Source organism: Gasterosteus aculeatus, chromosome 16, assembly GCF_964276395.1.
Source record: "Gasterosteus aculeatus chromosome 16, fGasAcu3.hap1.1, whole genome shotgun sequence".
NCBI classification, from domain to species: Eukaryota; Metazoa; Chordata; class Actinopteri; order Perciformes; family Gasterosteidae; genus Gasterosteus; species Gasterosteus aculeatus.
Genome location: NC_135704.1, coordinates 6999365 through 7011833, shown reverse-complemented (window position 1 = coordinate 7011833; position 12469 = coordinate 6999365). Strand labels below are relative to the sequence as shown.

Sequence of the window (12469 nt, the reverse complement as noted above, 5' to 3'; positions counted from 1 at the left end):
ACAACAAAGACCATCTGACAATTGGAGTGGAAAATGTCAGTCTATTCCTCAATTAGCCTCTGGTTAGAAAGACACAGCCTTGTATTCCACATATCGTTTATTTGGGACCTGTGTCAGAGATAAATGGAGAGCCATGGGACATTATCATTGTCTAATTCCTCCAGACTGCAAAGGGGGGAATAATTAAACCATTTGTCACTATTGATCAACTGAAATGTATGTCCTGCTAAATTGTCTCTTATTGACAACGCTTTGTTGATTTTAGCCTGCAATGAGCGTTTCTTTAATCTGGGTTGATTTGTTGCATCACTACTGATTTTCCAGGAGGTGCAAAGGAACGGAAAGGCATGTGTTGCTGCGGGGAGGTGGCCCAGCCTGCTGAGTCTAACGTGCCCACGAAGCAGCGGTAGTGGCAGTGGCAGTGAACTGTCTCTATCCAGTGCTTGTAGCGAGCACTCCAGCGGCTCTCACACCTGGGCAGAGGGACGTGGATTCTCCAAGCAGGTGGGTTTCATTCATCTTCCTTTGATTTAAGAACAGACACGATGTAAAGTTGTCATCTTCATGGCGTGTCAGTGATCCCTCTGTAAACGGCGTGTTCAGTAATTGCATGATAACATGATTTGTATTGCACAGTGTGCTGCGAGCCGGGACAAAAGGATGAGCACGGGCTCAGTATCCAGCAACCACTCGGCACCCATCGAGCAGGCAGACCTGGGATGGAAGGAAGGCCACATTCTGAAAGGTCTGAAGCGCCTCCAAATGTGCGGCTCCAAAGAGGCATCCTCAAACGCGTCGGTGCCTCACTGTAAAGACTGTATGACTTCCAATGAGGGAATATACTCGTTTGGTCTCAAGTGTGGCCAACAAGGGAATACAAACAAGCAATTAGCCCCTACAAGTAAATCTTTGAAGGCGGGAGCAGTGATCACTGCCGTAGACTCATATGACGGCAATAACCAATCAACAAAATCACAAAGCAGCGAATCCAGTGACCAACCAACAAAAGAGCTTGTTTGCTTGCAGAAACTGGATGTCACAAGGGATGATGACAACAATTTTCAAGAAGATCCTGTAAAACTTGCAGGGAATTCTGGTCTTTTTCCCTCACCTGTCACAGACAACTTCTTATTTTTAGAGGGCCCCTCAGTAAAACCTGGTGTGAGCCCAACAGACAGCCTTACGCATTTGGAGGAAAAAAACAAGACCACCAGCATGAAGTTAAGCGACAGAAACAATAACCAGGAAAGGTCAACTGACCGTAAATCCAGACTTGATCATGTCAAACGACAACAGGGCAGACTTGAGGTCGAAGCAGATACAAATGACGTGAGCTCCTTTATTCAGCACTCTGCCACAAGCGCCCTGAGCTACGTGAGTGTAGCAAGACAGCGCAGCTCCTCGATGGAGGTCCGTCACTGCAGAGACCAGGCGAGTCAAGCTGGCAGTGAAAGCCGGGACTCCACCGTGGCAGAATCTCCACAGAGGAAACCGAAACCTCAACTTTGCGACTCAGCAAGAAAGGCTTTCATTCTGCGGAGTAAAAGTGCAGATGGAGGGAAAGAACAATCTAAGCAAACACATTCTCCGCTCCATCAAAAACTTATTAAGGGCCACAGGTCCAAAGGACAGTCAAACCCTCCTGGCCAAAGTGTTCCTAGCAAAAGCACAAATCTCAGTAAAACGCATTGTTCACACAAGGGTTCATTATCTAAAGTTGAGAAAGATGAGAACCCTTTGGTGTCATCAAGTTCCAAGTCTCTTAAGAGTGTGCGCTCTCCCCTAGCTTCCCCTGTGAAACATTCAAAGACATTTAAGCCACCAGCGATCAATGAATGCTCAAAGAGCCCAACAAAATCATCTCTGCAATCAAGCAATGAGTCTGTGGAAGAGAGCCTCTATGATAACTTACCCTGCTCTCCACGAAAACAACGCCGCCAAGACCAGCACTGTGATGTTTCCCACTCGGAAGGTCGGTCCCCGTCCCCACCGCGGCCCCCAGGTAGAACTACTTCTCTGGTCCTTCGGCCCAGTTGCGACAGCTTGCCCAGGGCCCATACATCTGCAGGTCAGACGCAAAGCTCTATCACTGGGAAGACAACATCGAGCACCACCAGGCAACAATCATATATTCCCTCTATTTTACAGCCACAACAATCCAACTCACCAAATGATAATCAACATTCAGCCCCACAACTGGCAGCTGATGGTATGAAAGAAATCCCAGCTAAGCTCTACCATACCCATTCATCCAAGATGCCATCCGTCTCTCTTCAAGAGTCTTTGGAGTCAGTCCAGCTGTCGATGGACAGATCCGCCACCGGTCTTGATGAACACGGTGCTTCTTCTATATTTCCAAGTCAGAGCATCTTACAGCGATCCAAACAGAGCATTAGTGAGCCCAAACTCTCAGATGTATTCCCCCAGGCATATTCTAAGATGTACTACCATGGGATTACCAATAATCCTCAGAGTTCCACCTCAAGACCTGTAAAAATGGCTCTCCCTGCAAACGCCAAATCTCATGAGGCAATTTCTGCACAGGAAACAAGTTCCTTCCTGGTTTTTGGAAGACATGACAAAAATGAAACAAACTCTGCTGCAAAAGGCATGCACACATTTCAGACTTTTACATGTGATCCCCAGATGATACATGAATGTGGACATCATGGTAAAGTCCGCAGAAAGATTGAGACCCGCTGTAACTCACTGGATTCTGAGGCCCCTGTTCAACCTGTTGCATCGGACAGTGGTGTGATGCTGGATTGGGGTTTTGATGAGGAAGGTTGGCTGTTTAAACGTTCAGTATCCGTGTCGACCAGACCTCCGCTCAAGCCAGTAATGGGAATGAATGGGGCTAAGGCTCGCAGCCAGAGCTTTGGTGCGCGCTACATGGACAGGCCAAGCTTCAACAGATCTGGAAAGGTCCGAACCCAGATCAAAACACACTCAGGTAGCTCCTTGAACTCTCTGAGTGACGTGGTTCCGGGAAGTATGAGTTGCTCCAGCAGCTACCATTGTCCGATGAATCGATCCCTTTTGAACAACTTTTTGATCGAAGAGGGCCTGACACCACCTTCACATTTGGGGTCGTCCAGTGAAAGACTCCAGAGTCTTAAACTCCAGCGAGAGCAGGCTCGACGCCTTCAAATTGAGCAACAGTTTTCAAGCGCCTTTGGCGAGCCAGTTTCTGAGGAACCGGAGAGACAAAGTTCTATAACCACAATTGAAGAGAAAGTGATGCTCGGCATAGAGGAGAACCTGCACAAGTCTCAGGAACAGGAGAGAACCATTGAAGTGAAGCCAAAATCAAGCTCAACTTTGGCAAATTGGTTTGGTTTTCGTAAGAGTAAGCTTCCCGCTCCAAGCAGCAAAAAGACTGATCCACCCAAAGTTAAAGAGGAGAAGAGGGAGCAAAAGATTACATCACTCCTGGGAGGAAAACAGACCAAGTCTGATAAAAAGAGAGACAGAAGAAAAAGTGATGGGAAAGACTGGTAAGAAGTTCTTATAATTATAAGTGAATGCCATCGTTTGACACTTTTGGACTTTCATTGATTTTTCATTTCAACATTAAACATTCGGTTTTGGTTCAAACAGATTTTCAAAGCATATTGCCCTTTAACACCTCAGGTTACTACGAATCTAAGTCATCTAGACACATCTGCAAATCTCCTTAGCCCAGAGACCAATTGAGACTCATTTCATTCAAAGATTTCAAGAGATATTGGGTCATTTATTTAGCAAGTTGTCAGCATCAGAGGATCTCAGTGTATAGTGGAATGTTGACAAACGATTCTCTTTCAGCTCTGTGGGGATAAGAGAGTCTCACGATGCCGTGCGGGCATGCATCTCAATGCCCTGCCCAGGAATGTCCCTGAATGAGATACAAGGACATTCTGACGTCATCGGGGACCCGAAGGTAAATTTCCCACAACAAAAAAGGCCAGTTATATTATTTATTTATCAGTACTTGTAATATTTATTTTAAAAAAAAATAGAAAGTAGGATCAAATGAAAACAGAAATACACCACATGACTGTCGATACATGTGAATTACCCCAGGCTGATTTCAACAACTCGGTTTGTTTTTTATTCCTGTTTTTGTATTCTCAAACCTCTTACACAAAGTTTCATCATTTAAGCCTTCATTATCAAACCTTGTTTAAAGACATTTTAAATAATTTTGGCGTTGGAGTCTATTTATTTATCGAAAGAAGTGACCAACAAGTTTTAGATTTAGATTTAGATTAGTGAAATTAGAGGAAAATAAGAAAAAACGCAAACAGAACATGAGGCCTTTTTATTCATTTGTCCCGCAACGAACATTACAGTCACGGTTATTTGACACTGTACAAAAGTACGAAAGAACATGCAGGTAACTTCCCTTTTGAATTTCTACAAAAACACTAAGATGCAGATGGTCAACCTGAGAGCTGATGGTGACAATGGATCCACAGTGAAGAGACCCAACCAGGATGCTGTAATAGGTCAGATTTTTCTATTCTATGTGGTGAAGTCATAGAAATTAGTAAATCCTCAGCAATTTTAGCCGGCTGGCATTAAGGATTTATCTGTGCTTACCATTCTACAGTTTGCAGACAGAAGTGAAGACCAAATATGAAAGATATGTGTAAGTCATAAACATGATGAACATGCTACAAACAGTCAAACAAACATGCAAAATGCTCAATTTTGTCAGTGTGTGCTTCTTCCTCCATATTTCTGTTAAATTGATTTGTTCTACTTCTGCATTTGTTTATTGTCTTTGGTGGCGGTTTGAATCAAGGCAAACAGGAACCATTGCATCACAGTTGTATTTCACTCAGAGTTTGCCTCTTAATGGGGTCCGCTCATCTTCACAGATCCATGCACTGAACGTTTGCATGCAGTGGCTCATCCATTCAGTCCAAGCTCCTTCTTGGTGTTTTTGTGTGGGCCACATTGATTTGAGAAGATCGACTGGACGGTTCCTGCACCGACCTCCACTAGAGCTGTGTTGTCACATGAGGATGATGTTCAAGGGGTGTGAGGAGGGAATTATCCTTTGTACAGCGCTACCTTAGTAATTCACTTTTCAAGTCTCCTCGATTTTTGACATATTAATTAAATTGTGCAAGTGTTTGGTAGTATGCAACCCAATCTGTTTACACGTATTACATGTATAGGGATTTTTCAAAATAAACTTCCATGGTTGGTTTACCTAAACAACTAAAGTACCTGGTCTAGGACCAGATGTTTTTGTTTAGGTTTAAGAAATGATGATGCCTTGGCTTAAAATAAAGGGTAATTGTAACTCGGAATAGTTAGTTATGGAAGTTATGCAAGTCCTTGGTGTAAGTCCTGTGAAGGCTCCGTAGTCCAAACTCAACACGTTCCTTTCAGCATTGACTAGGAAAATAGTGCTCCGGGTCAATGGGATGAGTTTTGCAGCTGTTGAAAATTCAAATCACTGCTGGTATGAATGTAATTGCTTTTAAAATTCGCTGGCAGGTTTATTTTTACAGGAACCACCTTTGACCTAAAAATACAAAAAAATCAGAGGTAGCAGTTGGAACACTTTTTAGGTCAATCCTTACACTCCAAAATATACACAGAGACCCACTTAGATGTTCTTGAGTTAAGTAGGGTCCCATTGTATTGACCTCACCCTTCGCTAGGAGACTGGCCCATCATAGAGTAAATAAACCAGCTACAACAACTATCCTGCTCTAACTGCTTAATGACACTCCATCAGAACATATTCATCGTCAGGCTGGTTTATTGGATTATGTGCTATACATGGTTAAGTGTTTGGAAACATTGATATTATCGCCCAGAGAGGTTGTCATTCATTTTGCTGAGGCCCATTTGCCGCTCAATGACACTCTGGTGCAAATGTGATCTCTCACGGTCACACTGACCAACACACACAAGTTCCTCTCCCCTTGCTATTAAGTGCAGCTACAGATGGAAAGTCACAAAAAGATGGATGCAAAGACTGAAACCAGACAAGAGGTAAAACACTATTTGGTCATTGTGTCGTTGCTGTCACTTCGTAAATTGAAAATAAGGGCAGATAAAACTCACAAAGTTGTTTAGGTGGAGGACGCTGACAGGCCCTGCTGTAATTTCCGTGGCCAGAGTGAGACCAACAACAGGGCCCTGCGTGTCTGTTTCGGGCGAACGTCGGCCCTTTGGGGTTAATTACCTCATTAACATTTCAGTACCTCACCAGTTAAGCACGCTCACCCAAGCCACCGCGTGAATTGAGTTTGCCTTCAGCTGTGACTTGAATTAAACTATCCAAGATTGGCTTGAACGTGTTGGGCCTCATGAACAGTTGAGTAGTTTTTAAACTTGATTCTTGAAAATAACAATACGGCCTGTAGTTTAAACCCTGTAGCAAGATTTGTACATCTGTGACTATTTCATGTATTCTCATCAAATTAGAATTCTTGTTCTTCTCTCTTATTTTAAAGGAAGGTTGTGCCCCACAGTAATGAGGAAGCAGAACAAAAGCGCTGTAGGTTTGTAGGCTAGACGGCTGATCAGCAAGTCGGCCCTTTGAACATGTTAAAGTGACTTCTGCAGTGTTGCTTTGTAACAGGTATTGACTGAGCTCGGCATAACGGAGAGGAGATGTGATGTGAGGAGGACAACAACCTCACGGCGCATGTGAAAGGCTTACTGAAAACAATCATTTCGCAGCCTCTGTGATTCTGCCTTTCCAGGGGAGGCTGAGTCACAGCGGTTCTTGCTAACTTCCTGCTAAAGACCAGACTAATCAATAGTGTCTCTGTTCGGTGTCTTCTCAATTCTCAATTTGTTCCTGTTGACAACGGGGTTAGAATGCCCATTTCGATCTCAAGGCCTTCTTCCCTAACCGACCATTCAAGATACTTTTTGAAGCATGGAAGTAGCATTAGTTATATAAAAACAATTACCAATAACTATGATTGTATTGCATTGCGTGACCTTGTCTTAGGAATGTGTTTTTATGGCAACAAATAGCTCCAACTTCACTTTTTCCATTTTTGCCCTGAGGTGCCAAATTATAAAAAGTCAATTCTTTTCAGGACAAAACAAAAAGGGGGAAAAATGAACTTGTATCCCAGAAGAGGGGTGTAAGGCCTTAATTAATAAAGGGGGAGCAGCTGTTGCCTTTGCTCCAGAGTGAGATTGCCTGCAGGGTCTTGCCACAGGGAACACGAAACATGAGCCGGCATGACAACAGCTACAGGAGCTCTTTTTGAAAGAAAATGTGTTTTGTAAGCTATGTGATTCTCTGCATTCAAATATAAATGAGACAAACTCCATGTATTTGAAAATGTGTTATGGTTTATTAGCGCAAGAATGGTTTTATATAACGTGTAATCCTGGAGGCACAAGGTGAGACTTTTGATCCAACAATGCGAAATGTGCATCTTTGATCTGAAAGTTGAGAAACACATATAAAACATAACTATGTATGTTTGGGCGGTTATGTTTGATATGTTGCAAACAAAATACACACATTTGTAGTGTATTTAAGTTTCATTTCAATTGCCATTCCGTGCCTTCAACATTCACAGTGTGATCAATGCATGCTAGTAGTCACACGCCCATCAAACAACATCTGTGATGCAAAAGAAGCGCCGGGCTTGAGTTTCGTCGACCGAGTTGTCTTCTGTGACGGTGCTACGTGTATGGAGTAATTAGCAGCATCATTACCCAACCTCACACATATGTATTTAGATAATCTCCATGATTCTATTTGAAAGGAAGCCATTGCCAAGCATGACTAGAAAAAGCAAGCAACCAGACCATCCATGAGCAGGATAGAATAGGTTGGTTTAGCTGCCCATCAGTTATCATTTACAGCCCAGTCAAAAATGGTTGGCATTGTCAATCTTTCTCCAAACCACTGATGTTTGCATTAGATCTGAGCAGGTCATACAGCGTATTTATGCGACCATTATTGAAAGGGATGCTGTTTAGTAACAGGCATAACCAGCCAGACAGTCCATATGCCTTTTGGCAACACTTAATTAATTATTTTATCATCAGCTGTAATGTAACAATTAGTTCTGTTGCTTGAACCAGCCCCGTTGTTTTGCAACATTAACTACCTGTAATTGTGCGTTACTGTAAGCGCGGAGCGAGGTTAATGTGACACATGTTTATGACTCTTTTTTGAAGTTCAGAAACGTCAGCGTTGAATGTAGACTGTGGGTGCAGAAACATACAACGCCAACTCTTTTTCTGACGGCTGGGACGTTGTCCATGAATGACAGTTTAATATCCATTTGGAACAACTTTAGACCGTCTGTCTTTCGAGATTCCCAAACTTCAATTATTATTAGTGAACACATACTACACACTTCATGTTTATCCTGCTGTTTCATTCCTGTTGTCCTTTTTCCCACAACCCTGAGCCACTCCGACTGTTCTCCTTGTGCCGCAGGCTCCGGCTGCGAGATGCGAACGTTGGACAGTGGAATTGGGACCATCCCTCTTCCTGAATCCTGTTCCTTCTTCTCCTCCATCCTGCACCTCCTCCCCAAATCCTCATCGAACCATGAACAGTCCCTCAGTCCACCCAGTGTCCCTGGTTCCTCCAGCGAGGACGTGTCTCCTTCCCCGTTACCCCGGTGGAGAATCCCCTCCAGCTTTAAGGACTGCAGCCTTGCAGGGGTGCCAAACTCCTTCTCCAACTCCTCTATGACCCATCTCCAGTCAGTGCCTTTCCCCTCTGTGGCCTTCCTCCAGCCAGTCCATCCCCAATCTGAACCCATTGTGACCTCTGTCCGTGTGTGTGATTCCCAGAGCAGGCTACCCAGACTTCCACCAGGTACAGTAAAGCCACGCAGGCTTCTGCCAGAGGCACGTTGGGTGGGTTGCTGAAGTTAAAAGGATGCTCGTAGGGTTTTCTCCTTCCTCTTCTACTAAACTCATAGATCAAAAGAAAATGTTAATAAAAAGGGTAGAAGTTTGGATGGACGGTGGTGCACCTGCAGGTCACAATTACAAATGCGTCACTTTTTAAGATGCTTTAGACGTCACACAAATCTTCAGAATGATGATCTTGCTGTCTTTGAAGATGTCAGACGTCACCCTGTGTCATTCATTTGACTCCTCTTCTCCTTCTCCTCCCCCTCCTCTAAGTCTCTCTTCTGTCTGACTGCTGTGAAAAGCTCTGAACTGAGTTTCACTGTTTGTTTCAGGTGGGTTGGAACCAAAGAAGTTGACTTACATCAAATCGAAACCACGAGCCCCTCCAAGTCAACAGAAAGAGCAGACAAGACTTCAGCTGGCCAACTGTAAGTCACTGTGGTTTATTAATAGGTTATATTCTGTGTCCGCTTACCAATTTTCCAGTGCCATGTTCAATTTACTTCCAACAACACTATACTGTTGATATCACCATTACTTGTTATTTGAGGTGCCCTGCGTTCAGTGTAAAGTGTTGGTGACTTTCTTAATAAAACTATCTCTGTATGCGCAGCTCACATAAGAAACGTATTTCCCGGTGAACAAATGAACAAATATCAATTGCATTTTAAAAAACAATCTAGAAAATTCTGAGTTACTTTTCTTAATGTGGTGGACGTTTTATGTTGTTTGCAGGATCTCACTCTGCTCTCTGCATCTTCAGAGTTTCTGAGCCATCCTGAAGCAAGAAATCCATCAATCAGTTGGATTTATCACTGAAACGCACATGGAGGATCCCCCAGTCACACCGTTCACACAGCTGGACAACACCTGAGCGTGGCATTGCGGGCTTCCACCTGCGCTCAGTGCCGTGTTGAGATACTGAGTTGCCTTTCAGGTGTGTAGTGAACCTTCCGGAAGCCATTTTGAAGAGCTGCATTGTCATCGGCATCAGCTGGGAGCAGCTGGTTCGAATTTCTAAATGTGAAGCTGTCCTGTCCTCACGGGACTGGAGGTGAACACACAGCTATTTTTCTTGACCTTTTTCTTTACTCCGAGGAGTAACAATTTTCAACGTGTGAACACACCGTTCATACTTCCATAAGCAAAACATGGAAACATATGACAGCAAATGTCTCATATATTTGCTTTTTCAACGTAGTCTTAAAAACATAAAATGTGGATTAGTGGAGAGAACAAATGCTTAACAGAATGTCTGACATAGCAAATCACATCCTATCTGATAATGTTTCCCTTTGGTGACTGTGAGGCTGAACAGCCAATACAATGAGCCGAAAGAGGCTAAAAAACTAAATTCGATTCCATATTTAAAGACTTTTTTCAAGAAATGGTTAATCCAGGTTTAAACATTTAATAAACTTTGCACAAGCACATGCAGTTCATCACCAGACTTCCATTACGGCTCCAGCTGTGGCAACTTTTGGAGATTAATGATGCAAATTAAAGGCCTGAACTGCAATCCTGCTGAGCATGGATTCTTTAGTTACATGTTTTTGCATTCCCCGCCAATGTATAAACATTTAAATACAGGTTTATGGAAAGATCTAATTCTGATTTAGATCTCATAAATATGTAAGCTACAAGGAATATGTCCGTCGTTTATTTTGCAACGGAACCTAAAAAACTCAAGATCACAAACCATGACTTCAATCCTGAAGGCATTTTATGTACAGCACTTACTACTGATTGCCATTCATGAGCTCTATACCTGACTTAGTAATGTGATACTTTGAAGCGTGCACTATTTTGTTGGAAACTTTTTTTACTGTCACAATGTTGATATCACCTCGCATGCAACCATCCAAGACTTATTCCAACCACAGAAACACATCGTATGAATCTGACTTCCATCATGTGAGGAGTTTCATCACAAGAAGTAAAAAATACTGATTACCAAAACGTGATGTCCACAAAAAAAATAATATTATCATTACTTGGGCAAAGACCTTTTTAGAATATCATCGATCGTGGGTCTCACTGTCACGCATGAAAATACTTGTGATAAGTGTCACAGTGTGAAAACGGTGCACATTGGGTTGTGTCATGAAACTCACATATGTTCTGCATTCTGTATTTCTTACATATTTCCACAGTTATGACGTCAAGACAAAGCAGTGCGTTTTGCATGTAACCGTAGCACCTGGTAGGCACATTGTGGACATTGTTGTGCTCGCTCAGGGACAATACCATTTATTTGTCTTTGATAGATGCTGTGGATTTAATAAGTTAACTTCAATTTTAAAATGTACAACCATTACATTGCAACCAGAGAGCCAGCCCAGTTTCTAGAACAAAGTTGTAAGTTTGTGTGAACCAGGGATACGTTGAATGCATTCGGTGGTGATGTAGAGCAAAGTTTAACCTGAAGAGCAAGTGTTTTTTGCTGTTGTTTAATTATCAACAATTTTTTCTACCTTAACCAAGTAGTTTTATCGGCAAAACCTCACCAGTTGATTCACAACGTCAATCTGCAAGTGTAATACGAGAATGATGTGAAATGTACAAAACGCATTTTGAAACCTGACATTCAACGTATCCCGTAGTTTCCAGAAATGTATAACACAACATTTATTCCTGCGACTGGGTTGAGTGAACACAACAGATTTCATTGTACTGCGATGGTTTAATACCTGAACACAATATTTTCCTGCTGTTGTTTGTGTCAGTACATTTGCCTGTAAAATACCTCACCAGTTTCTCTCTCTATTTTATATGCCGTGTCTTTTATAGTAATGTTTTCGGTGTTTTGAATGCATCCCGACATATTTGATGCTTTTAGCTGCTTTGCAATGTTTTTCCCTCTCAACTTTGTTTGTTTGGCTTCCTTCCCCTTTGTGCATAAATGTTTGCCAAAATGCATATTGCCAAACACTGCTCTGAGCTAATCATATACAGAAAATGAATGCAACTAAATCTACATATCACATTTGTCATGGTGACTGTAGCAATATTGTTTTCCACACTCGACAGTTTACGCTGTCACGTGATGTAGAACCATGTAGCACTGTACCGTTGCACAATATCATTAATCATGTCGTCTAATTTACCTCTTTGAATCTTTACTCATTCACTACACATATATGTTGAAGGTAATATTTATAAACTTGAAGGAAAGTTCATGCCAATAGCATCACACAGGTTTAATGACTGAAATATGTAGCGTACGCAGGTGAGACGAGGTGTTGATGGATCAGGGAACAGATTGGCTGTACTGATACGGGTAGATTGAGCATGGCGTCTGTGTTTTTCAAAAGGCTCACATAATGAAGAGTCTCACTCTCACAAGAGTATTGTATTTTTCTAACATTTACCCTGTATTTTGATTTGTACTCAGCACTGATGGGTGTTATTTACTATTTATTACACATATTCTTACTTACTATTACAGTTATTCTCCCTCTAGATGTTTTTTTTTTGTTCAGAACCCAATAATAACAGTGGAGTTCTTGTGTGACAGTCACCTTAGCAGTACGGATTGAGAATTGTATATAACTGATATTCTTTGTTTTATGTAAAAGAAGAAAGAAAAAAATAAACTATTTCAATACTTATACGA

General features: G+C 42.2%; 1 protein-coding gene across 3 annotated transcripts in view; it reads left to right on the top strand.

Moving 5' to 3' along the window:
* LOC120834076 (nck-associated protein 5) overlaps positions 1-12469 on the top strand; it is a 38431-nt gene extending 25962 nt beyond the window's left edge. For 2 of the 3 annotated variants that reach the window (XM_078090156.1, XM_078090154.1), the window contains exons 8-14: positions 325-504; positions 637-3497; positions 3808-3922; positions 4415-4490; positions 8426-8812; positions 9186-9281; positions 9589-12469. In XM_078090156.1, the coding sequence (XP_077946282.1) occupies positions 325-504; positions 637-3497; positions 3808-3922; positions 4415-4490; positions 8426-8812; positions 9186-9281; positions 9589-9590 (3717 nt within the window). In that variant the 3' untranslated portion in view covers positions 9591-12469. The remainder of the gene's footprint in view (positions 1-324; positions 505-636; positions 3498-3807; positions 3923-4414; positions 4491-8425; positions 8813-9185; positions 9282-9588) is intronic. The other variant, XM_078090155.1, reaches the window with a different exon arrangement.